Raw genomic sequence first — 27,845 nt, forward strand, 5'->3', positions numbered from 1 at the left:
CGCTGCATATGAAAGCACAACCTTTAGACAGGAGCCATATAAATACGGATACTTTATATTTATTTCTGTTTGGCTTTTCCAGCTGCTGCTGCCATCCAACAGACTTACAATGCCATCAAGTTTCTTCTTTATGCTGGGTAAGACTGTTTATATTATATTATATTATACATACAGATATTATATATATATATATATATATATATATATATATATATGTATATATATATATATATATATATATATATATATATATATATATATATATATATATATATATATAAATGTGTGTGTGTGTGTGTGTGTGTGTGTGTGTGTGTGTGTGTGTGTGTGTGTGAATGAGAATGGGGTGTGTCCCTCAATAGAAATTCTTCCATCTGGGTTCAGATCGTAATTTTTACAATGTGAATTTAATAAAATCACATAATCTGACAGAACATTGTTTTCGCAGATTAAATGTGAGAGTGTTGTACGTTGCACTTAAACCACTGTGTGCATAAAAAGGTTCTCGGGCACGCTGCCTTAACACACAGGAAGATTCAGTTCAATAAGGCTGCGTGTGTTTTATATAATGGGAACTAGGTCTTATATCCTGCTGTAGTGCTTTTGTGCACGATTTCACATATGGCTGTAGAAATGTGTAGAAATGAAAGTTTTTGTAACATCTGGGGAGTAATTTCCCAAGTTGTTAATACATTGTATTAAAGTTATTTTCTTGCTATATATATGTCGTATTTTTTTAAGATTATGAGCTGAAAGTGGACGTTTTATAGGTGTGTATTGTACTACCTGTGAGTTTCATACTGTGTTAAATGATAAGGCACTCTGAAACAGTGGGTCTAATGCGTGTTGGGTAAAAGGAACTGGGGAAAGACAAGAGGAAATGCATAGAAAGGCCAAAAAAGGTATGCTGAAACTGAATTTAATGATAAGGTAATCAGGTTTGATATATTGTTTTGACCTATTAGAACATTATATTTATTTTTTGTGTAGGTTTGGTTGTGGGGACCGCCATAGCAAACAAAACAATACAGACAGATCTTATCACCTCCATCACCAACACCACCAGCACCTTCATCACCAACACCACCACCTTCATTACCAACACCAGCACAATGAACACGACCATCAATTATGATCAAACTACCATCAAGACAAGCAACTCAAGTACTGAAATGAACGTCAGCACTGAATCTTCTGGTGAGAGCTATTATCTGAACTCCTTTTACAATAAAGCCTATACTGTAAAGCAGTTCTTTCAGATATTTTAACCCTTGTAAATGGTCCAAACTTCACAGTTTCTTATTTTTCTTAACATAAAAAAAATGTTTTGATTGTTTTGTTGTAGGAAACAGCGCAACAAGTGTTGCTACTACAGGTAGAGCAAAGCCCAGCAGTCAGACTGTCACTGAAACTAAAAGGACCACAAAACCTCAAACCACACCTGCACCGGGTGGTCCTGTGGCATCTCCAACCACAAAAGGCACATTCCCGAAGAGTAAGCTGGGACTGATTTCTTACATTACCAAAATCAGCATGATTATTCATAGCTCTCTGCATGCCAATAACTGTGTTGATTGTAATAAACCCTTCATCTGCAGATCAAACAGATGAAACAGTTGTTGCAACAATCCAATTGAAAAGGTTCGCACGATTTTGCAGTTCTCCTCATTTAGCTCACAGCCTCGTCATGCAACCGTTTTTAGTGGAAAACCTCAGATAAACCCTGGCGTGCTTGCATCGAGGCACGTTTTGCAGCTAAACATCCAGATATTTTCTGCAGGAATAAAACAAGAATGATGGAGGCAAACATAAGTTCCAGAGGCCAGAATTGGCCTAGCAAAGATACGAATTTGGTCCACTGGACATCTTTGTGGCCCTTGATCTTAAATGAGTTTCCCTGAGCTAGAGGAAAGAGTTGCTTGAAATTGCTTGAAACAAAAGTGCAAATGAATATGAATATCCTTAATGTCAGCTGTGGGTGTTTTTCGATTGGATTATGGATAGACTAACGTTTTATGACAACTCATTGGCAGGTTTTTTATTTCATACAAGCGTCTTGTATATCTCACAGGTTCCACGTCCAGTCCAAAGACAGCTGGCTCTGACAAAACTGGTGAGTTAAACATACGTCAGCATGTCTGTGCCTCACAGAGGCTAGAACTTTTCTGTCAAATCTAGTGTGTAAATCTACAGTCACATGCCACTTCATTAAGTCCACCTGTTCTTCTGCTCATCGATCAAATATCTGCTCAGCCAATCACATGACAGCAACTCAATGCATTTAGGCATGTGCATGAGCAAGAGAGCGTCAGAATGGGAAGAAAGTTTTATTTAAGTGACTTTAAATGTCACGTGATTGTTGGGGCAGGATTGAGTATTTGGGACAACTGCTGATCTGGTGGGATTTTCCCCACACAACCATCTCTAGGGTTTACATAGAATGATCTGAAAAACAGAAAATATCTAGTGAGCGGCAGTACTCTGGGAGAAGGAGAGGATAATAGATTGACTGCAGGGAAAAGCAACTCAAACTATCAGTTTGTGCTCGACACGAGGTGTGCAGAAGAGCGTCTCTGAATGCACAACACATTCAATCTTGAAGCAGAAGGGCAACGGCAGCAGGAGGCCCCATCAGGTGCCACTCCTGTTGTATAAGAACAGGAAAGTGAAGTTACAGTTTGCACAACTCAACAAAACTCGAAAACTGAATTTGAAAAATGCTACCTGATCTGTGGCGTTCTGGTGGTAGGGTCAGCAATATGCTGTAAAAGCATGGATCCATCCTGCTTTGTATAAATGTCAGAATGGACCAGAAACTTCTGAGGAATGTTCTCAGCACCCTGTTGAATCTACGCCTCGGAGAATCAAGGCATCACTGATTGCATAGTGTAACTAATGAAGTGTCCTGTGAGTGTAGGTCTTTACTTGGAGGTCTGTGGGTCACAGTGCATAGCCACAGTGTTGGCAGATGTGCTTCACTCTAAACATGAATTGTATTTCCTCCTTCAGGTATCATCATTCTAGTCATTATCATCCTCGTGGTTGTGGCATTTTTACTTGTCTGTTACGTGACAAAGAAAAGAAGAAGAGTAAGTAAAGAAGCTCTACATTCAATACCCAACAAAGAATGGTTTGACTGGGTTTCATACTGTTTGCTAAACATGTAGGTACAGACAGCGATTTATTCATAAAGACTGGGAGTGTGCGGGGAACTGATATCCTTGTTTGGTCCAAAGATTTTTTCAAAATGTGTGGTATCATGGTCATATAACTGCAGCTTTTGTTGCTCAGTTTAAGCCAGGGATCTGTGTTGCATGTAAAGAAAAACATTTCAATAAAGGCACTAATGCGTTCCCCTGTGTTCTGGATCTCCTCAGCGCTACTCAGTTGATTTTTCCTCCAGACAAGATGAAGTCAACATCCCTCTCAGCACCGTGGCGCCTGTTGATACCGCACCTCAAAATGGTCAGTTATTGGCTGGAGACAATGTGTCGCCTTAAATATAACATCGTTCTGTTTTTTGAACCAGGTTCCTCCATCTGAATAAATAAACATTTTTCCTGTCTGAATATTTTTCAGGTCTGAAAACCTTCGAAAGTACAGAAACTACTGCGAAAGAGCCAGAAGAACTGGAGGCAAAGCCAGGAGGCGCAGATGAAGTTAAACCCGAAGCACAGGAGGAGCAGAAAGGTAAGAACAAACGATCTTTTTCACAATATTTGACTTGTCACAATAGGAAACCCAGATTTTACTCACAACTTCAACAACGTTTTTTTGATATTGTACCAATAATTCACTTTGAATTTTTCACACTAGCGCCTTTCCTGTTATGATGTGTTAAAGAAAATGGTTTCCGCGTGTGTGAAACTCAGATAAACAGCATGTGTTTGGTGGATTAAAAATGGTGTGAGTGTATAACGGTGTTTGCCACTTCCTCTTTCTTAAGATGTGTTAAGAGAACAAAAAGGAAGTCCTGTTCGTGACACCGCTCCTCACACGTTACCGTAGCAACATCCACGGATGCTGTAAATATTGAAATAGTGAAATCTTTATGTGTACATGACTCAGACGTTGACTTAACGGTTAACACGAAACTTAAAATATGAAATGAAGTCAGTTTGTTTAGAGGGAAAATCTGATGCAATACACACCAGTCTGACTCACACAGTTCTCCAGTATTCTGAAATGTGTGTGTGCACAGCTAACAAAGTTTTCTAGTTTAAAAAAAGCTCCCACAACAGATGCCCTGCAGTACTTTAGCCCACCACTTGATGGAAATGGGAGCTAAGTTAAGAAACAAGGAGTATGGTTAGTTTCCCTTTACCCAAGTAGATGCAAGATCTAATAAATAAATAAATCCTGAGGTTGTGGAAAGCTGTATCCCTAAGCCTTTGTGCAGGGAATCATGGAGATGAGCTTTTGCTCTTCTGTGACTTTTATATACAACATTGTTCCCTTTTTGTCCTGCACTTGCTCATTAAAATGTTGTTGCTTTAATATTTTCGTTTCCTTATAAATGAATAAAGTTTGTCCGATCCTAGTATTCTCCTTGTGTGACATTGTGGCGTGTCTCTCTGCCTTCCCCAACAATGTCTTGTCCCAGTTGTTGTGAAAAGGGTCTGCTTTTTGTTTGTTTCCCCCTCTCGTGTGACAGTAAAAATGAAATTTTGCCATCTGCATTTGATACTAATGTTGTCTAATCTCTGTGACAAGAATCTGTAGCACCTACTAGAAATGTACACTCACTTGCAGACATTTGGGGAACTGCTACTGTTGGTTTTGTGGGCAAAAGAGGTGTCAAGACAGCAAGTTAGTTTCATTGTTTGTTTAAAAATTTTTTTTTATATCTACTATTTTAGGGCTTGAAAAAATCATTTTAAATTTGAAGAAGGAAAAGTTGATTTTGGGGGGGGGGGCAATAGTTGAATTCGGTGTGAGAGGAAACAAGCATATACGCCCTTTTCAGGCTTTGGAAATTGAAGCCTGCTAAACACATGTCATTTCCATATAGGTAGTTTATGACATAGTACTGTGTAAAAAATCTTGTGCCCGTCGTTGCTTCTTCTGTATTTTACTGGAAACAGGTGCAGCAATTTAATGAAAAATCCACAATCATAAATGGAAATACAGCATATGAGGCAAAAAAAAGACCTCTTGAAAGCAAACTAGAAAAAGTTGCATTTCCTGCAAAAATGCAGTGTGAATGCCGTGTAGTGGAATCTGAAAACAGCAGAAGAAGGAGAGCTATCTGTTGAAAACACTGTGTAGAAGCTGAACTCTGCTGAAAGCAGATTACATGTAAGCAGGGAAGATGTGCAGCATCTGTCACATGTACTCGAACCCTTGCCACCAGAGCTCACGGCAGCTGCGCATCCGACTGCGCCAAACCAGTTCTGGTCTCAAACATAGATATGATGAGAGAGAAAAAAAATGTGCACTGTGCAGAAGAAGAAAAGAGGTGAAAATGCTGAATGTTCAGCAAAAAAGAGATAAGGAACCTGAAAATTGTGCTGAAAAGTAGTGAAAAACTGAAAATGTTGCAAAAAGAGGTGAAAAGCTGAAATTTGTGTGGAAAAGAGTTTAAACAGTGGAAGTGTTAACTGAAAAAAATGTTGCCATAAGCGGGATTCGATCCCGGGCCTCCTGGTCAGAGAACGACTGCCCCTCTCACTGAGCTAAAACGTGGCTCAGCCCAGCAAGCAAAACTAGTGATCACACTGATAATGTGGTCCCTGTTAGCAAATGGGCCAAAAAATGGCATAAAAGGCTGAATATCTGAAAAAGTATAAAAGTTATCATCACCAAAAGATATAGCAGAAATAGCAGAACAGTTTAAAGTTTGAACGGTGAAAATCGACTGAAAACTGAGGGAGTAGTTAAGAAATGGAGCAACTAGAATAATAAAGGATAAAGAATAAAGAGAAACAGGGTCTCAATAGTGTGAATGCCTCACAGGCATTCACACTATTGAGGTGTAGCTCAAGATCAGCCTATTTTCTTGCATGTCAGATAGAGTGGTGTATAATCTTGTGCAGAGCGGTGCACAGACACAGATCTAACACAGACCCTGAGTAGCAGAAAATAATGACTGCGGCTCACATTGACAGGCATCTTAAAGCCACACATTGAGATAAGCACGTTGTGACTTTTGCAAACTGCGTGTCGTGCAAAAGGGGTATGGGCTGACGTTTTTAGGAGACTTTTCACTTGTCTTGTCTTGCTGACCACTGAGAGAGCTTTGCACTTCCAGAAATATTGCATACTGATTCAAACGGTGCATTTGTTACAGTTTATTTTGGTTGGGTTTAATATTTTTCTTCAGGATCAAAATTGCTGTACAGCTATTTTATATAGAAAGATTTAACTAATGACACAAAAGCTGACTCTTATCACCCATTATGATCTTTTATCAGGACCGAGTACTCCTCTGGCCAGTGAGTTGGCAACATTATTTATCATTTGTATTTGGACCGATCACAAATACTTCTCTTTTTTTCTCTGTACAGTGGCCATTTTTAAACAGAAAACTGTGTTTTAACCGTGGATACATCTCAAATATACAGATCAAATAACGCTCACACAGAAAGCCAGAAATAAGCAATAGTTACTCACGTGTTGTCGGTGTGTTTAAGCATCAAATCAAAGCAGGCAGGATTTACTCACAATTGACAGCAAAAGCAAGGAAAGCAACTGTCCTGGCTCTCTCTGAAATGAACCAATCAAAGGTCAGTTTGATAGCAAGTTACTCTGCACAGCCCTTGACCTGAAAGGCAGCATGTATAAAAACTGCCATCAGTCTAGAAACGCACAATAATTTGCTCAAATGTGGGTATAATAGCTTGGTATATCTACAGGAAGTGTTTGAGGTGCTTTTTTCAGCCATCCCACTGAAAAATCGAACACACGTGCTTCTATTTTTCAGCATTTAGAATCAGACTATATGTGTTAACTTGACGAGAAGCACTTTTTTCCCCCTTTTTTTTATGTAAATATTTAAATAGTGATTGTACTGTACTGTGAGTAAGTCAATACTGTGCTTGAATGGAAACACAAATCCAAGCTGCTGTTAACCAGCTGCTTTTGCTGCACTCAAAAAAATATTTATGCCCAAAATCCTACGTAAATGTCCCGTGTAACTTTGTAACATAACTACAATGCCAAATGGAATCTGGTCAAATGAAACCTAGTTGACTGGTATACATGTCAGCTAGGTTTCACATTTCACTGTGTTATTACATCTTCCAACAAACCGATGCATTCTCATAAACTTATAATAAATCTATTAAAAATACATAGCAGTGGGTTTGTGGTTTGTGGAAGCTGCCCCACCATATTTGAATTCAGTGGCCAGGAATGACTCCTCGCTTCTTACTAATGGCATTTTATATTTGCAGCTAAAAACCGGCCACATATGTAGTAAGTTGTGCCTCAAACTTTAAACTCAAGATATTAAGCATAATAACTATGGTTTATCATTAGAGGCGAGGTCTTTTGATCCTTTTCCTCCTCACCTAAAATCTCATCTACTGAATTGAAGTCAGGGCTCTAACACAAATGCTAATTAATTACAGATATTATTGCACGTTCTTATTCTCAGTAGATTAGACATGTAATCTTACTGTCTCCAGACAGCTGACAAGTTTGCTATATAAAAACACCAGCTGGCTATAGGCTAACATTATGTCAGTTAATATTAGGCTTGAGTATCCTAAAAATCTCACCTTTCCTCTGATAAACAGTTACATACTCACGTCATATGAAATTTTATTTAATTAGTGGTGGAGTCCAGCAATTTTAGACCCACTTCAAAGGTTTCACTAATGCTGGCAAACAGCAGGTAACACAAGCTAACAACAGCTAACAGAGGCTAACAGTAGCTAAAACAGTAGCACTTACCAACAGCTCAGAATATCCCCAGCAACAATTCAACTCAGTATGGCTGCCATGGTCAAAAGTGAGCTGATTCACATTGCACTCCTTTCACATAGTTTTAGAGTCCTTTTCCAGAGTGAATAAAGTTTCTCACCCAACATTGACAGCTGAGGTAAACAGTAGACCGACAGCCTTCCACAAGTAGGAAAAAACCAAGTTATAATTTTTTTTTTGTTTTGTTTTTATCGGAGAACTGTACATGTGCAGCTTTTTCAATTACAAGGTATTCCTCACTTTATACTATATTTTACTCTTAAGGTAAAGGCTTATGGTGAGCTGTATGTGGGGCTGAACAGAAATGAGAAAAAGGCTTGTAAAGATCGGCTAGGCAGAGCTCAAACTGGAAAGGATGTGCAGCAGATTAGGGTGGTTAAGGATAGACATTGAACTCTTATAAAAAGTGAAGAGAGTATGTTGAGAAAGAGTACTTTGAGGAGCTAATAATTAAGGGAAATGAGAGAAAAAGGACGACGGATGGAGGACAGTGAATCAGGAAGTGCAGAGGACTTGCAGAGGAGTGGAAGAGGCAGCTGGTCCAGATGGACGGTATGAAGATACGTTTAACCAGGATGTTTAACACAGTTCTGGAGGGAGAGATCATGCCTGAGGAATGGAGAATGGATGTGCAGAGCTGCGTCACTACAGAAGATAAAACTGAAGAATCATACCATGAAGCTAGTTGTTGAAGCCAAGGTTAAGAAGAGAGGTGATGATCAGTGAGCAGCAGCATGGTTTCATGTCAAGAACGAGCTCTACAGACGTGATGTTTGCTTTGAGAGTGGTGATGAAGAAGTACTGAGAACGTTAGACCTGTTGTTTGCAAATAGATGTGTTGCCCCCTGGTGGCAGTTGAAAAAAAAGCAAAGAGTTGCGCATTGGCTTCATGTTTAAAACCCAAACGAAATAGTAGTTAGAGGCTGATTCATGCCAGGAATCCACCTGTGAAGAATAGTTTAGCAAAGGCTCGAATAACGACTGACCAGCCAGCTTAGTCATTCCACAATTACGTCTTGAAGAACAGCCATCTTCCTCTTTCCCTAATTTCTCCTTTCCCTCTCCCTAAGACTGGGTCAGATAATAATGGGGCCGCCCTACTTTCCCACAGCCTCCAACAGCTGCATGGCTGTGGCTCATTAGGAAGTGATCACTAATCAGCTGCATCATTACCAACATGGTGGCCCCCTCAAATGCTTTTGCCCAAGAAATATCATGCCTGAGGACAAACTACTTCAGGCTGTTTAAGTGGAAATGCTGTGATTATGGGGCACCTAAATAATTCAAACAGCGGTTCTGCAATGTCATCTAGATTTAAAGGAAAAAATGAAGAAATGTTTCAAGAATTTCACACAGTTAACTTATTGCAAAAGTTTAACATTCTGTCGAAAAGGTATGACACAAATACAGGGGCATTCCAGTATTTTCAAACTCAGTCCGTGTGTTTATTCTACTTATCCACATTGTTTCAGTTTCCATTTATTTTAATCACTGTTTTTTATCTTGAGAACCACAAAAAACAGCTGTGCTTTCTGCTTTTGTTGTCCTTTACAGCTGAGACTGATAAATCTGTTGCTGATCCCAGCACTGAGTCTGCAACTCCAGCTCCTGCTCCCGCTCCAGACAGCTCTGAGGACAAGCCCAAAGCGGATGTAGCTGAGCCTCCTGCACCTGTGGAGTCCACTGTGGAAGTCAAAACTGATGATGAGGCCGCTGTCTCCAACAAGACTTCAGTGGAGTCCCTGAAGGAGACAAATGAGAACAACAGCAACAACGCTGGCTTCATTCAGACGAGAAGTTGGTATTTAGATCATTTGTTCCCTCTAAACATTCATCACAGGTCCTTCACCTTCGGAAATCCTAAAATACAGTTTACAGAAACGCCCGTATAGTACACTGAGTATGATGCAGGCCTTCAAACACTCAGGTCTCATGGATTTGTCTTAACAAATCCCAAACTCGCTCGCGAACTTACTGTTCTGCTATATGGGGTAAACGTTCAGCTCTTCCGTGTTCATATCCGAGTTACAACAAAATGCAACATTTCAACACACTGCCGTCTAACAGAGAAACAACAAAAGCAGAACTTTCGTGCATATTGTGAATTCCTTCCTCTATTTACCCTGAAAATCTAGATTACTGTGAAACATTGGAAGGTAGATTAAGACTTTTTCTTTCAGCCTGACATGTGTACACAGTTCTTAGTCAGTGTAATTGTGTAAAGGATCTTCTCTAAAATGAGTGTGAAAGAATGCCCCTTCTAGTGGTTGGATAGTGTAAGTAATAGGGAATAACAGCATGTGTAGGTGTGATCTTTGCGATCAGCTGAACTCAAATCAAACTGATCTTCTAAAAATTGTCTTTTTGTGATAAATTTATGTAAGCAAAATCACTTAAAGAGTACTGTGACAGACTAGAGGTGTATCCAGGGTGTACCCCACTTCTTACTCTGTGGCATCTGGGATAGGCTCCCCCACTGTCGAAGTAAACCAGGAAACACAGGACAAGCACGGCGACCGAGAACTAACCACGAGACACGGCTGAGAGGGAAGACAGATGACTAAACATAGAAAGAACAAACCCTACACTAGAGATGTGACACACTAAACATGGAAGGCAAAGGGACAAAACCTAAGAACCAGGAATCCCAAAGACACAGACATGACACTGACTGAGAAGACAGGGAACGTGGAACATGGAGCATTGGAGGCGCACAGAAGCAGACACCAAGAGAAAATCATAAATAATGAAATCAATGACTATAAATAACACAAAACACTCTGTCAACAACCATGACACCATTCAAATTTGGCTTAAGTCCATCAAGGTCTTCAGTGTCAACTTAATTATTAATTTATTGGTTGGAAAATGACAAAAAGCCGTGTGTATAGTCAACTTAAATTACTGGAAAAAGATTAAAAATATCAAGTATGATTGATCGGTAAAGAGATAATAATGCTGTATAGAGCTATTTAAAACTATGTTTTTACTGCCATTGTTTGTATTGGCACCATATGGGCATACGGGCAATGATATGGATATGTGGATTTTTAATATCACGTTACTTCGGACCTCTAACCTGTTCTTCAAGGTCAAATAAGGTCAAACTTTCACAAAATGTCTTTAATATCTTCTGGACATCAGGTCTTGTTTGATCACATAATGGCTTAGTGGGGCAGAGAAATATTTTGTACATAACTGTGGAAGTGGACTCTAACCTCCAACCCATCACTGTCAGGTGATGGGTTGTCAGTTTAAGTATTTTTCAGTTTAAATACTGCAGCATTGTCCTGTTTTCATGTGTCATTAAAAACAAATCAACCCAGTTTCAGTATGGTATTAATGCTACTTTCAGTTCAGTGATGAGCACCACCCCCTTGTTTGTGAGCTCTGACTTTATTTTTCTAAAACCTGGTTGCCTGTTTTCTGTTCAATGTAATGAGAGGACGTCCTTTGTGGTGATTTTGGGTAGTAATGTCCTGTTTTCAAAATATTTGCAACCCAATTCCAGTATGATTGAAACTGAATTGATAAAGACAGAAGACCTACAGTTTAATGCATTTTAGCATAGATATTAATAAATTCATAAATCCACAGGATAAAAGAAGAAATCAAACTCTGAGCTGGTGTGTATTTCCCCCCAAACCTTCAGAGCCCTACATTAAACAGTTCTTATTATTACAGACAGTCGGTGCCAGCTTAGACTCCTCAAAAGCTAATATGTCAACTGAGCACTCACCTTCCTGCTCTGATGTCTGGCCCTCCTCCACCTTCTTCTCTGACAGACTGACTCCCCGTCCTGAGTAAAATCCTTTCTGCCTCATCCTGCCCTCTGCTTCCTCATGGTTAAAAATGTGAGCTATAAGTCCCGCTATCCACTACAAAGGACACTGAATACAAGTTTCACTTTGAATGGGGTGCATTTCTGAACTCTTACTAAAGTTAAGATCCTCAAATTGAAGAAATTTGAGTCTAAGCAATAGAAGTATCACTTAACCTTCCTTGTGGCCATAAAATATGGAAGCCCAGGATGTCATATAGGTTGCATAAAAGGTGCTTGGTGTAGCGGTCTCAGTCTCATATCCCCCAACAGAGGACAAAAATTAATAGCGGGGTTTTACGAGGATATGGGGATTCTAAATATCACATTTTACCTCACTTTTACATTTCACATCTGCCTTACTTTTAAGCTGATCCCCAAATTTGTTACACCTTTAAAGAGAGTGTTGCCAGCCAGTTAGACATATACCGTATTATAATGCTACATATTAAGTTCACGTTATTCGTGTCCACTTATTTACTTAATCAATATCTACTCCTACATAATGTTTGTGTAATCAAAGTAAACATCTGTCACGTCGCTCTTATCTGATTTTTGCTGCACTGCAAACTTCTTAAAGCGCATTTAAACAGAAAGGCGAAAACAAAATGAATATGTACTAAATACAGCGTTATTCCCTTAAAAGTAAATGCTCCCCAGAGAGTGAGTTGCCTCTGCAGAGGTGTGCGCTTCTTGTTTTTCTTTCCTTGATTTGACTTCTCCTCTAGTTTTGACCGTCAAGCAAGTGGTTTTTGACATGATAGTGTGCATCCACAACGCACCCACAGCTACACCCTATTTCTGTTTCTTTTGAATAGATTTGATCTTCTGGGAAGTTCCTCTCGACTGTCCGGTGGGAGATATTGTGGCAGCCTGGTAACCGTGCTGTTCCTCAGAAACTTGGTAAGACTACATAACACTACAAGACAAATGCTGTGCTGCAGCTGCTCCACCGCTCAGCCAGCTTAGCTGTTAATAAAAGGACAACTCCCGCCACCAGCTGAAAGTCAACCACATACGACCAGCGGGCGTGCAGTGTTACAGCTTCCTGTCCTGAAGTAACTTATTAAAAATAGAAATACCATAACCATAAAATCTAAATTTGTCTAATGTCCAAGTCCTGACATTGTAAATCATCTTGACAGCCTGACATCCAGCGGCTTATAAATACTCATCATGGGAAACTGCAACCAAAACCGAGCATAAGTGAAACATGAAGTAGTATTACATACACGAGTTAGTTAAGTTGATTGTTGAATCAAAGTCAATTTTGCAAGCTGCTGACTGGATCGCCATCATTTCCACAATTAGGCAATAACAGAGAGACACACCCAAGCCAAACACTTCTATCAAAATGTGTTTCTGCAAACTCTGAGTCATGCTTGACATCACTCCTTTATTCATCTGACGTCTCCCGCTCTGTTTTTCGCTGATGGATGACATCCTTCTCTCACACGAGTAGTAACACGGATCCTCTCGGTCTAATCATCACATGCTTTGGATGTAAGGCCCACATCTGCACCTGCAGTCCACCCTCTCTTCCTATCAGCTCAACAATGCTCCGGGCTGCAGCCAGAGGCCTGAGGAATTCACACTGCTCTTAACAGCTGATGATAAGCTCACATCTGAGAGGCTAACTGCTCGGGAGCTCGGCGTTTTCAGTCACGGATCATTTCCGCTCTCACAGAAACAGCAGCTTCAGAAATGCCGGGAATGTCCATTTCTGCAAAGGCAATCGCTTCTAGTTCTGTCTCTGATACTTGCTCACATGTTTAGTGGGTCTTTAAGATAAGAAAAATGAAGGCAATCAGCATGACTGTGAAATCAGCTATGCATTTACACAATATTACAGTTAACTATTTGATCATTGGCATCCAAACCTCTATTTCAAAACGTTCTTATTGTGCTGTCCGTAGGAAAAGTGCAGGTTTTCCCATTATCAATGATGAATGGGACTGAGACTGCTTTCATTTTGCTAACAGCAGCTGTGATTTTTCTACAGTGTCACGTCAAAGTACATTCTGTGACAAATCTTTTCTTCAGTAGTTGGCAGGCAGCTTTGTTTGTGGATTTAGACTCTGTGGTGGCAATTAGTTTTTCTTTTCCTGTAACTGAAGTTCATTTTTTATATGCCTGGCTATGTTGGACCAATGAAATGCCTCTCTAATTATATTGCTGAAGGCAGGAGTGGGCAATTAATTTTCCTAAGGAGTCACATGAGAAACTGGGACTGTTGTGGAAAGCTGCGTAATAACAATAATAATGTCAATAACAATATTAATAGAAAAATGACATAAAGCATATAACTAGACACATACTAATACTTAATTCAGTTCAATACTGAATTCAGTTCAGCAGTGCAGCCCTCCACAACAGTCCCAGAAAATATACATGCAAGCTCTCTAACTCTGCATAATACACCAAGCATATAAATGCAATCAGTTTGATGCCGTGTGTGTTCATTAGTCTGAGAGGCTTAGCTGGATGTGGTCTAGTGTTCTGAAATCAGCATTATTTTAGGCTTCAGAGTGAGTAATGAGCATGCTTAACAAAGCACTTACTAAAGCGCTTACGGAGTCTAAAACTCACAGAACCACTTTAGCGTGTGCCATCCATAGCACCTTACTTTATTCAAAGTGCAATGGAACAATGTAACTGTCTCTAGAAATATGTAAATTCTGCATAACAGGAAAGCCAAATATGACTATGTTTTATAGACAAAGTTTGCTTTTATAAGTTACCCTGCAGGATTCATTTACAATAAGCATGACATACAACATAAAAACATTGTTTTCTATCTTAGTCATGTCAAGAAGTAATTATTATTCTTTTTAATTCATGGTCCAAATGGATGGCATAGATCAAACAGCTAGCATGTGTTTGTGCAGAGGTGCCAAAGACTGCAGTTCATGGAATGGTCAGTCTTAGAGACACGTTAAAATACCCACCTGTACAGTAGAAGTGTACATGAAAATAATTTTTAAAAAAAACCTTTGGTTACTAATTTTCCCTCTTCTTACTCACCTGTTAAAACTGCCTAATCTGCACACGAGTGACAGGTCGATGTTACCAGCTGCTTGCAAGGCTTGATCTTTAATCCTCTAAGTTTTGAAGTTTGGAGGATTTTTATGCAGTTATGTGCCAAATAATATCACTTGCTGTGTTTTTAGTATCACTAGCAGTCTATATAGTTAGGCACAAAGGTGGCAGACATCAAAAGTTTCTCATCCAGAATGCTCTGTTTTATTTTGTTTTTTCATAAATCCAAAAAGTACTCAGCTCTAACCCAGCACGTTTTAAAGGTGTACTTGAAGAGAGATGAAAGGCTTCTAAGAAAGCAACTACATTTTTATACCTAACAAGTTAAGAGTGAGACATGATGCGAATGTGATTCTCTTAGCTGGCCTGGGAATGAGAACAGGCAGTCTGGAGAACCATCAGAAAAAAGAAAAGTGAAGACTGCACTGATCCCCACCTGGTTTGGGAAGTGATGAGCAAGGTGAAGTTTAAAGGCTGGAGGGGAAGATAATGGACATGAGCTGCCAGGTCATAAACTAAACCAGCATAATTAGACCTGAGACTTTGCTGTGTTATTTTCCAGTCAGAGCAAAGCTTTCATGTCTGATGGTTAATGTTGGTGGAAACTGCCGGTACCGCCTGGGAAGAATATTTCACGGTGAGGAAGAGGCAGAAGTGAAAGAAGGATAGACTCAGATTTTACTCTTTGAGACAAGCAAAGCTAGTAGTTAGCGGGAAGCAGCAGAGGCACTTACTGGAAAGGTGGTGTAGAAACAGGTCAAAGAGATGAAGAGAGATGAAGATCTGTGGCTGAAGATGCTGGTTTGCCTTTCCTGAGCTTTTGTGTGTGGAACACAAAGTAACACAAACAGTACAAAAGAAAATAAAAATATTAATACAAACTTTTTTCTGGTTTTTTTAGAAGCTGTCTCTATTTTCTTACAATTTTCTTGGGAGACATATAAACATAAATTTGTGGCGGGCTGGATGACAATAGCGCAGTGCTGAACACAGGGTCTTTATCTCAGTAATAACAGTGAAGGAAAGCTTCCTGCTCGTGAGGTTTGATGTGGTTCAATCTGGCAGGTCAGCCGTTACACCTGGGAAGCTTTGCAGAAGGGAGGGACTGCTGGAAAACACCGACAAGCCCTTCACACTGCAGAAACAGTGAAGAAAGAAAGAAACAGCTGGCGGAGGCTGGATCAGCCCCTTTTTCCCTACACGTTGTGCTGCTAAGCACCAAGTTTTTGCTAAAACTTTTCAACTGCAAAGTCACAAGACAGCAATTACACCTGTGTTATTTGCACTGCGTTTGCAGAATGATCCTGTGCATGCAGCTTTGAGAGAATGGTGGAGTGAACGGTTTTACTGCAATGATTTATTATGAGATGAGAGAAGTTTCAGGAGCATTGAGTTTATGCGATTTAAGAAGGCATGTTTAAAGTATCTTGTGGTAAAATACATTCATCGTCTAAATGTCTGTAAGGGTTGATCGTATCTGCATAACATAATGGATTAAAATAGCAGTAAATGAGCATTAGTGGATGGATGGACTGATCACAGAGCAGGGGATTTTCTTTTTGTTTAATTATAGTCTTGCTAAATCATAAGTAAATGGTCATCTATATCAAAGTCTCTCACGATCGCCAAAATATTCTTAAATCAATTACTATATCAGATTTACATTACTGTGCAAAAGTTTTGAATCACTCATTTCTTTATATTTTGCTCGGAAAATGGGAAATAGTCAGAGTGAGTTATTGGAACGTGTGCAAAAATGGATGGAAATACAGTATGTTAAGGCAAAAACAGAGTTTGTACAATTGTAGCAATTTTTATTCTTCAACACAGCCTGAACTCTCTCGGGTGATCTTTCTTCTAATTTCTTTAAGTTGTCTTCAGGAATAGTTCTCCAGGCTTCTTGAAGGACATTCAAAGCTCTTCTTTGGATGTTGGCTGATTTTTGTTCTGTTCTCTGTCGAGATGATCCCACACTCTTTATTCATGTTGAGATGCCGGGTCTGGGGAGGCCAATCCGTGACTGATAAATGTTCCATTGTGTGTTTTTCTATCCAGGTATGCTTTTACTGCATTGGCAGTGTTTGGGATCATTGTCTTGCTGAAAAAGCCACTGCCAGTCAGATGCTTTCAACATGGTATTACATGGTGGATTAAAATCTGATGGCACATTTCTTTGTTCATATTTCCATAAATTCTGAAAGATCCCCAACACCACTGGTTCAAATATAGTCCCAAACAATGGAAGGAGCCAGCATCGTGTTTTACAGATGACTGTAGATACTCACTATTGTACCTCTCTCCTGAGCTCATCCTTACTTACTGAACCAAAAACTTCACATTTGGATTCATCACTCCATCAGATCAGTTGCCACTAATTTTCAGTCTTGTGGGGAGGTTTTTTGGCACAACTCAGCTTTTTCTCCCAGTTCCCCTTCCTTAAGCATTGCTTCCTGACAGCTACCCATCCACTGGGACCATTTGTGATGAGGCTTTAATTAACAATAAATGGATCAACTGAATGATAGCTGTGTCTCTCAGGTCCTGTGTCAGGTCTTTGCTGGATTTTTTTCTTATCTCATAAGTTTGTTCGTTTTGGTCCATGATTTACTAGAATCGCCATTTCTCCTGGAGTATGGCTCAGAATTGAATCAAACTTCCAAACAATGATCACCAACTCACAGTTTTATTTTCAGATCGTCTTCAGAAAATGATAGTTTGCAAGTTAGCGCATCCAATATAGAAACAATCTATAAAATGTGCTTCTAAAGTTAGGAATTGAACTCGTGTTTTTAGGGACATTAAAGGAAATGAGACTGTGCTTTAGTTGAATTCTTTAAAATGCTTGGAAGGAACTGACCTGTAGCAGAGGTCAAGGTCAACAAATCATTGACTAACCATTCCAGGCATACAAGTGACTGACTCTTCCTGATGAAATGTAAAGAGGATAAATCTGTCAGTAGCGTTTGGCCTTTGACCTTTGGAGATGACATTTTCTGTAACACCTTTCAAATCTCTTAGAAAAATGTGCTCTAAACAAAACTGAGTGATGGGACATGTTTTTGTTTAGTGTGCTTGTTTGGAGTGAGCCTCTTTTGAGGTCATAATTTGATTTGGTAAGAAGGCTCAAACACTCGCAGACGAGGTCATCCAGACTTTTTCAACCTGAAATCAGGGCAAAACTTTAAAGCATGACGTTGCAACACTTACAGCAGATTAACACTATGTGCTGTGTTTTTATATGTAGAACTTCATCATCGATCTTTAACAAAACCACAGAGTTTACCCTCTTTCTTTGGCTGCTTGACTTTAGAGGTTCTGGGTTTAAATCCTTCACAAAGGTCATAGGTCACATAGTCCTTATTACAGGGTACACAGTGACTGCAGAAGGATAATGTGGCCTCAGTGTCAGAATGAACTGGCTCACATTCTTTGCCTGTCACTGAACAAGTCTCTGCAGAACTGTGTTCGCAGCAGCCGTTGCGATGAGTCGTCCAACACACATTTAACAATTCGTCTAGTCACTCTACTCTAAGTGGAGCTGTATTTCTCCATCATACACCTATTTTTTACTGCATGATATTAAACTGGAATCCTGCTGAAGAATATACAAAAGCAACAATGAGAGTGAGTGCTCTGTTAAGGTCAGGGCAGCTGCAGACACTACAGCCAAGTAGCTGCTCCTGTTACAGTGGGGCAAAAAAGTATTTAGTCAGCCACCGATTGTGCAAGTTCCCCCACCTAAAATGATGACAGAGGTCAGTAATTTGCACCAGAGGTACACTTCAACTGTGAGAGACAGAATGTGAAAAAATAATCCATGAATTCACATGGTAGGATTTGTAAAGAATTTATTCGTAAATCAGGGTGGAAAATAAGTATTTGGTCAATAACAAAAATACAACTCAATACTTTGTAACATAACCTTTGTTGGCAATAACAGAGGTCAAACGTTTACTATAGGTCTTTACCAGGTTTGCACACACAGTAGCTGGTATTTTGGCCCATTCCTCCATGCAGATCTTCTCGAGAGCAGTGATGTTTTGGGGCTGTCGCCGAGCAACACGGACTTTCAACTCCCGCCACAGATTTTCTATGGGGTTGAGGTCTGGGGACTGGCTAGGCCACTCCAGGACTTTCAAATGCTTCTTACGGAGCCACTCCTTTGTTGCTCGGGCGGTGTGTTTTGGATCATTGTCATGTTGGAAGACCCAGCCTCGTTTCATCTTCAAAGTTCTCACTGATGGAAGGAGGTTCTGGCTCAAAATCTCACGATACATGGCCCCATTCATTCTGTCCTTAACACGGATCAGTCGTCCTGTCCCCTTGGCAGAAAAACAGCCCCATAGCATGATGTTTCCACCCCCATGCTTCACAGTAGGTATGGTGTTCTTGGGATGCAACTCAGTATTCTTCTTCCTCCAAACACGACGAGTTGAGTTTATACCAAAAAGTTCTACTTTGGTTTCATCTGACCACATGACATTCTCCCAATCCTCTGCTGTATCATCCATGTGCTCTCTGGCAAACTTCAGACGGGCCTGGACATGCACTGGCTTCAGCAGCGGAACACGTCTGGCACTGCGGGATTTGATTCCCTGCCGTTGTAGTGTGTTACTGATGGTGACCTTTGTTACTTTGGTCCCAGCTCTCTGCAGGTCATTCACCAGGTCCCCCCGTGTGGTTCTGGGATCTTTGCTCACCGTTATCATGATCATTTTGACCCCACGGGATGAGACCTTGCGTGGAGCCCCAGATCGAGGGAGATTATCAGTGGTCTTGTATGTCTTCCATTTTCTGATGATTGCTCCCACAGTTGATTTTTTCACACCAAGCTGCTTGCCTATTGTAGATTCACTCTTCCCAGTCTGGTGCAGGTCTACAATACTTTTCCTGGTGTCCTTCGAAAGCTCTTTGGTCTTGGCCATGGCGGCGTTTGGAGTCTGACTGTTTGAGGCTGTGGACAGGTGTCTTTTATACAGATGATGAGTTCAAACAGGTGCCATTCATACAGGTAACGAGTGGGGGACAGAAAAGCTTCTTACAGAAGACGTTACAGGTCTGTGAGAGCCAGAGATTTTCCATGTTTGAGGTGACCAAATACTTATTTTCCACCCTAATTTACGAATAAATTCTTTACAAATCCTACCATGTGGATTCATGGATTTTTTTTTCACATTCTGTCTCTCACAGTTGAAGTGTACCTCTGGTGCAAATTACTGACCTCTGTCATCATTTTAGGTGGGGGAACTTGCACAATCGGTGGCTGACTAAATACTTTTTTGCCCCACTGTATACTTTTCCTTGGAGGAGGCATGCATAACTGGTGGGAGTGCAGTCCACAGACAAACAGGCACACAGACGCCAATACAGAGCCTTGCATTGGCCCTTTGACGATGATATTAACATTGCACTGACCCAAGAGAACTTGTGCATACTCCCAGACATAGAAATTAAAAAATACTGGAAACGTCTCATTTGTACTTTACCTTTGGCCTCAATCTTTTTATTTTAAGAGTTGTCAAAGAATGCCTGACCTTGACCTTCGCTATTTACACTTGAAGCATTTTACACAGTGTCACATTTTCTAGATTCTTCTTTTGTGCTTTGAAAGTGGAACCACAAAACATTTAAAGGAACTAATTTAGGAGTTTATGTGTGTACCATGCTGCATTTCACTCAAAGGACAGGACAGTGGGGAAAGCACAGTGAAAACACTTTGTGGAGAAAGCAGAAATAATAGCTTAGAACTACTGTGAATTGACGTATCCTTGGGCAAGATGCTGAACCCTGAGCTGCCTCCAATGCATTCATCAGAGTGGAAGTGAGAGTGTGTATAAGGTGAAAGCGCTGTATGAATGTGTGTGATTGGGTGAATGACACGAGTTACTAGCCCGTCACTAAAAATGTGGTGTCACAGTGGGTCAGTTTTTTGCAGTCTGTATCTGTATTGCCTTTACTCTGCCTGGTTACTAGTTTTTTAGCAATTTGATCAATGGCAGCTGAACGTAGTTCATGAACTTGGCATGATAATTGATTCACAGAATTATTCATGGGAGATTTTGTATATATGTAAAACATATGAGATTGTTAACTTGGATATATATTAAAGAGTTTTGATTCATTTCACACTACTTTCTGTGCTGTATTCAGCTGCTGTACATTACAGCTCAGCCTGCATAGATAAACCCTGTACACTAGTCCCCTGGTATGACCATCCCTGCCCATGTCCTTTTCAATATTAAGGAATGATGAGGATACTATATCACATTGTTCAGCAGTCACTTCTTCAAGCATAGCTGTCATGAATCTTGAATGATGTAAGCATCTTTAGACACAATCAATAGTGTAACTGCTGGGAGGCGGGGACAGTCACACTCAGACATGATACAGTTCAAATTCAGCTAATCTGAAAGTGGCCATGCTAGCCTCTGTCTAAGGCTATAATTAGGTTAAGACCTATATGGTGACTGTTAGCATGTTCACATTGCCGATGTTGACATACCAATGCTCCAAAGGTCACGTTTTCGATATTCATTATCTTAGTTTAGCTTGTTGCCATGGTAACATATATTAACTGATGCAGAAAACAAAGGTGAGGGCATGTATTAAGTTTTCCTGGCATTTACAAACCAAAGCGTTCTACAAATGTTAAACATGACTGATCAAAGTTATTATGGCTAATTTAGACTAGCTGGACTTTCAGGGATTCCAAACCCTGCATTAAATTTCTACAGGTGCAAAGAAGTAGAAGTAGAAACCAACACTGTGAGCCTGTCTGACTGAATGGAGGAAAAATAGAGTGTTATCTGGACCAAATCTGATATCTTCCGATCTGTGGACCAACAAAATTTACTCCAAAACAATGAAGGCAAGAGATGCAACCATTTTCATGTCCAAAACTTAATGTAGCTGACCTACGATTCCCCCAAAAAGCCTACAACATAATGCTTCCTCTCTGGTTGTCCTCTCCGGGCTGGTTTTTAAACATTCCTCTTCGGGCTTAGAGCAGTTGGCAGGGCTGCTGTGATCAGTAGGGCCTGCTGACAGATGGACATTCATCCACCTGCTGGTATCGCCTCCGGCATCAGCTTCACATTCCTCAGGCGGTGTCAAACTGTCAGAAACACACTGTGACTTTATTACATCTCTGTTTCTCATCAGTAACACACGGTTTAAAGTGAACTTGGGTCACATGACAGATCCTAAAAAGTCGAAACTTTGTTTTGCTTTTATGTTGTGAAGTGAGTCAAGCTTTTAGTTCTTCTATATCGAAGCATTCAAATGGAAAAACTAGACTCTTTTAAAATCTATGCAGACCTGCAGACTATAATCCGCATATTACATTGACAGACACTAATGTTTAATTTATGTTGTTGTGGTTGTGCGCATTTGTGGAGGTATTTGCCTACAGGGAGCCTAAAAAAGGGGCTTTCAACTGCCACAAACATGCTCAGTCTGTAAAAAAAACTTACTGCGTGTCGCTTGTGCATCTGTCAAATGCTGACATTTTGAGTGGGCCAGAACAGAAAAGGAAGAAAAGCTGAAAAGAAAACAAAACTCCAACACAGATTAAAAACATTAAAAAGACAGCATGAAAAGTATGTTATAATCAGTGTTGGGTAAGTTACTTTAAATTAGTAACTTAGTTACATTACTAGTAACTAGTAATCTAGTATCATAAGTAACTCAGTTACTTCAAGTTACTCGTTACTTTCAAAGTAACTAGTTACTAGGGAAAGTAACTTTGGTTTTATTCATAATTTTCTTGTTAATGTGTTGCCTCCATAACTTTGCCAGTCTTTTGACTAGAGACCAGCCCGCCATTATAGGGAAAAATCATAAAGCCTTTGAATGAAAACAAACGCTGTTGTGACAGTGATGTACACTGTTTTGATGGTATACAATCGTTTGTTGTAAGACTCAGATAATTATTTTTTAAAAGCTGGACATTTTAAATGAGAATAAGAGAGAAACGTATTTCCTTGTGCCCCCCTCTCCCTGTTAATGCCCTACCTGGCCCCCTGGCAACACTTTGCTAGACCCACCCCTGCACAGTTACCAGCTGTCAGCTACCTAAAAAAGGATCCTGGTCTTATTTGTCTCTCAGAAACAGTTCATAACTTCCCTTCAACTCATTCATGTCACCTAAAAGGTAAACCTGTTTCTCCATCACCTGTTCAGCTCTGATGATTCAGTAAGGACATCTCCTGGTTTCATCTTCATGTTTCCCTCTCACCAGATAACCAAACAGATATCATGACCAGCAGCTTTTACAGCTGTGGCTCCTGCAAACATCAGCTGATACTAGATATTAATATTAAATAAATTCTAACAACAGCTGATCAAGCTTAAACGTGCTGCTGTTGTTTAGCGCGACATTCGCTGTGTTTCTTTTCACCTCAATACGAAACGCGTGATATTTTCTCTGAATACGAGACGATTCCGTTTTTTGGCAACTCTAATAATTAACCTTATGAACAAAATAAAGTTCAACATCATTAACATCATAGCACCCACCCAGCTGTATAGAAACTCCATCATGCTAGCTAGTACGCAGTACGAAAAAGTCAGAATAACGAAAATAAACTCCACCTAAACTTGGGTTATATCTGACACAGATAGACTGCAGGTCATAACTTCTTACCTGAAGTTCAGTTCACACTCGGACCAGCGGCTGCCTCGGGTCTCTCTTCCTTGTGCGTCCCCTTTCTCTCATCCACCTGCTGGCCTCCACCACTTGCTAATGTTACTGAATCTGTGGAAGCTCCGCGATAGCCACCACACGAAGTAACGAGTAACGACCCTATCTAAATCCCAGTAACGACTAACGCGTTCCTGATTTTGGCATAATAACTAGTTACCGTGCTCGTTACCACAATAATAACGTAGTTACTGTAACGCGTTATTAAGTAACGCGTTACAGTCCCAACACTGGTTATAATTCAATCTTCTTCATGACAGGCCACAAGCAAGAGTAGAGACCGGCTATAGTACAGACTTCTGACACCTGCCCCATCTAAGACAGACACTTTCTTTCAACACGCTGCCAACACTCGACTACCACTGAACCATAATTTCACTATAATGGATACACACCACAAACTTGATGTGTAGCGACTACTAGCGGCACTAATTATTGACCAACTGGCAAATATGCTAGCTAGCCAGGAACCCCGCGCCTTTATAGCGCTAGTCAGCAGCAGCTCCTCGTGTCCCCAGGTGTTGTTTAAGTCACTAAAGACGTGTTCAAGAGGGAAAAAAATCATTAAGCTAATCTAAGTAAAACTGTTGGTACCACAACACTAAAAAAGCAAAACATTAACTTCTAGAGGTGAAAAAATGAAGCAAATGCAGTCGTATAGATCCTTAAATGACAACTTGAAACTCAAAAATGAACATGCTTGCAGTCTGGTAAATAAATAAAAATGGTATCTTTGTCTAATTTTTACTGTTTTTATAGCTGAACTTAGGTCACGTTTAAGTTTGGTTTAGGTCACGGGAAGCTTTAAAGGTTGAGGTAGAGTCATTAAGGTTGCACTTGCTTGTTTTTCTGCATGTACATGTGTTTTAAGCATGTATTGTGCTAGCACCCCATCAAATATCACTGAATTACAGCTGCACCCTGCTAATCAAATTAGCTAAAACTGCTAGCCACTTAGCAAACTGTCCAGCTCTACTCTGTCATCCAAAATATGATCATATCTGGCATAAATTCCAAACTGGAGGCTTCAAACCATTGATTCAAAAACCATGTTTGATGTCTGTCTTTTATAAACATATATTTAAAAAGTTTCGTAGATGCTAAAAATCTACATTACTAAAAATTTCTGCTGTTTTAAGCTACCTTATGAGAGCAGCTCACCAACTTCAATAGTTCTACCATATGAGATAAATTAGTGTTTCTTATCTTACCGCATCGTATTCCTGTACTGTAGTCATTGAATGTGTGTGTATTCTTCCATGAGTAATGATATTAAGATTACTATTACTTTGACTCGCTGATTATGTTGTCTGGGTGGAGGCACTGCATTAAAAGTAACAGTGTGTTATAAAAGCCACAGAATACACAAAAGATGAAGGTGCTGCAGTTAGTCTGCAAGATGTGAACTGAAACTTTGTCTGAGGCTATTTTTATGAAAGCGTAGTGTAAGTGTCCATAGATCTCTGTGATTATGAACCTCAAAGCCACAGATTGTAATATTTTTTGTCATTATATGAGGTGATGTTGTGATTATTTACAGGTAAACTATAAATCGCCATCATGTTCCTCTGTGAGCACCGTTTCTCTTGGTTCAGGAAAGTTAACCTTAGACTAATCAATCTGTCAGGTCTGAAGCATTTTATCATCCAGGTATTTTTGTGCAAGTCTGTATAAGTCAGTAGTCCTAATAAAAACTTCACAAAAAACACACAACTTAAGGTCATGACACATGGTGTAACCTTTTCAGCTGTTAATTGTGTGGGTGAGGTATCAAGAGAGTCAATGAGCAGCAATTATACAAATGGGATTTTGAATGGATGGTTATTATCAGAAGAGAAAAGTAAAGTTGATGTATTTAAATTTGTTTTGTTCGAGTAGTCACGGTTCTTGTTTAAACCAATTTTTTAATTGTTCTTTTGAAGCTTCCGTACATAATTTGAAAATTGATGTATTCAAGTAAAGATTCTGAAAATACCTTTTATAAAAATTAAAAGTCAGCTCATTATTTGGACAAAGATTTGTAAAAACTCTAAAAATGAGCCCTGCAGTGCTGTTGTCACTTGTACCTCCGGGACTTGGTTTGTTTCTGTTTAAACACTTACTAGTTAACCATAAAACACAGCAATAGATGTAGAGTTAGCATTATGTCAGTCATCCTTTCCCTCAAACAGATGGTTCTCCATAGGGATCAAAGGTCATGTCAAAGGCCACATAAACTTGGCCAAAGCAGAAGTTACAAGTGGAAAAAGCAGGTGATTGCAGAACACGTGACTGTGGGAAAGGATGCACTGTTTTCATTGCTCTGTTTCTTTTTTCTCACTCTCTCTCTTTATTTTTTTTGCAGACCAAAGGAAAAAAGAGGCCGTCGGGGAAAAGGATATTTCTATTCAAAGTGTATTCACTGATAACTGTGATACAAGCTTGTTTTTTTGTTTTTTTTTTGTAGCATATACAGTAATGTGGAAAAGTCTTGAGCCAGCCAATATTTCTTTGTATTTTGCGAGACAAATCGGAAACATTTTTTATTTTTAAACATGTCCAAGTATACGTGGACGTACAATATGTAATCAAATACTGAGTTTGCATAATTCTAGTGAGGTGTGAAGTTAATATTTGGTATGACAACGGAAAGCTTTCTTGTCATTTCTTAAAGTAGCCTTCAGGAATAGTTCTCCAGGCCTCTTGAAGGACATTCAAAGCTCTTCTTTGGATGTTGGCTCGGTACCAAACGACTGCGTTTGGGGACCACTGGCATAGTGGATAAAAATCTGATGGATGTTTCTCTGAAAATGTCAGGTACTACGACTGGAGTGAAACAACAGCCAATGTCCAAAGAAAAACTTTGAAAGACCTTCAGAAAGCCTGGAGAACTATTGATCAAGACCCTGCTACCAGAACGTCTGGCTTCTTGAAAGCAAAATACTTTTTAAATTGAGGTGTATCTCAAGACTTTTGGACAGTGCTGTAAGCTTTTTCAAAGTTAATTGTTCGCTTTTCGTTGTTTTAGTAATTACTGAACTTGTCTTCTGAATATGTATTGTGGCTTTTATTCATCACTGTTCAGGTCATAACCCCTTCAATAGACTGGCGCTCTGTCCAAGTGTGTACTGCACCTCTTACCCAATGGCTGACAAACACCAATCAAACCATTTTGTTTGGTTTACACTTATTGTTAACCAATCAAAAACAAACAAACAAAAATGTTAATTTAATTTAAAACATTATACATAATCCATTTGAGAGGCACACAAAAGCACTTACTACACGTTTTTGCCATATTGTAAAAAAAAAAAAAAAGTGTTATAAATTTACAAGGTGAGTGTGAAGCAGAGAATATGCATTCAGATTTGCTCACTTAATAAATACACTGGCTGTAAGTGGTAATCATTTCCAAAATGGTTGTTTAAGAATCACCCGTTTCAGGCATTCAGAAATAATGTAAAAGCACTCCTAACTAATGGATCTATTAACTAATCATTTAAGCACAATTTTAAACTAAAACATGCATATTAAGGTTTTCTACATTGGTATTACTGGCCTTGATATAAATAATGTAAATAAATCCATGCATAAGTGTGTGTATATACAATGATTGGCTTGATATGGTCACTGCTACTTCACCAAACAAAGTTATTTGAATCCTGGCTCCAAAACTCTTTACTCATTTTTGGCATGTATTTGTAAAATATGAATAATATGAAAATGACACAGGCTTGTCAGATCTGATCAAATTGTGCTTTCCTCAGTTTAAGAGGAAGTGCTTTACAGAAGCTCCATTTTGCTGTTTTACGTTCTTCCTATAACAGTGTGAAGCTTCGTGTTGCACCACTTGTTATGACGTGACTTTTGTTTGAATTTCATTTGATTTGTATTAAATAAAAACTTTTTTTCTTTGTCCAGAAGCCTATTTTTCTTCCCCCACCGTTAGCAAATAGTAATTAACATTTGGTGAGGTGTAACACTGTGCTGCACATAGGTTGATACCTGCTTCTCCTTTTAGTGTAGTGAGGCCATGATTAGTACTAATTAAATCTGAACATATTGGCTGAAATGAGAATCATATTTAATGGTGCTGTACAGCAAATTTACATCTACATGAATACGATTACAGACGCGGCCGTGCAATTTAACACACAATAAAGCCTAATTTACTGCCATGTCCATTTTCAGCTCATCGCTAATAGACTGGCCTATATTTATGTTTCCTGTCTAAATTCATGAGGCACATAATATTCTTATAATTTCCATCTACAGCAATGAGCTGCCCAGTGTTTGGGGCCGATCCAGCTGCTATATCCAGCCTGTTTCCATGGGCTTCCGCTCCCCTTTAATGACAAATGACAGCATCAGCCTATATCA

General features: G+C 39.5%; 1 protein-coding gene across 2 annotated transcripts; it reads left to right on the forward strand.

Annotated features, from left to right (window-relative positions):
- LOC146707603 (uncharacterized) lies at positions 1-27,381 on the forward strand. 2 transcript variants are annotated; one of them, XM_085459030.1, is made up of 10 exons: positions 1-137; positions 991-1,197; positions 1,346-1,495; positions 2,072-2,113; positions 3,010-3,089; positions 3,378-3,465; positions 3,580-3,690; positions 9,481-9,723; positions 12,565-12,649; positions 25,831-27,381. In XM_085459030.1, exons 1-9 carry the CDS (start codon positions 110-112, stop codon positions 12,624-12,626), a joined length of 1,011 nt encoding a protein of 336 aa, XP_085315156.1. In that variant the 5' UTR covers positions 1-109; the 3' UTR covers positions 12,627-12,649; positions 25,831-27,381. The 2 variants fall into 2 exon arrangements, with proteins under 2 accessions (XP_085315156.1, XP_085315157.1); XM_085459031.1 differs by lacking the exon at positions 25,831-27,381 and having other exon boundaries at positions 9,481-9,727; positions 12,565-12,622.
- The last annotated feature ends 464 nt before the right edge of the window (positions 27,382-27,845 follow it).

The sequence above is a fragment of the Copadichromis virginalis genome, linkage group LG6 (genome assembly GCF_057382275.1).
Source record: "Copadichromis virginalis isolate Kocher_CV1m ecotype Utaka linkage group LG6, C_Virginalis_male_GT1.1, whole genome shotgun sequence".
NCBI lineage: Eukaryota > Metazoa > Chordata > Actinopteri > Cichliformes > Cichlidae > Copadichromis > Copadichromis virginalis.

Bases quoted from the DNA above. Each gene is read 5' to 3' on its own strand.
- LOC146707603 (XM_085459030.1), top strand. From the start codon at position 110: ATGCCATCAAGTTTCTTCTTTATGCTGG. The intron at 138-990 runs GTAAGACTGTTT...TTTTTTGTGTAG, and splicing joins AAGTTTCTTCTTTATGCTGG to GTTTGGTTGTGGGGACCGCC. The intron at 9,724-12,564 runs GTTGGTATTTAG...TCTTTTGAATAG, and splicing joins TGGCTTCATTCAGACGAGAA to ATTTGATCTTCTGGGAAGTT.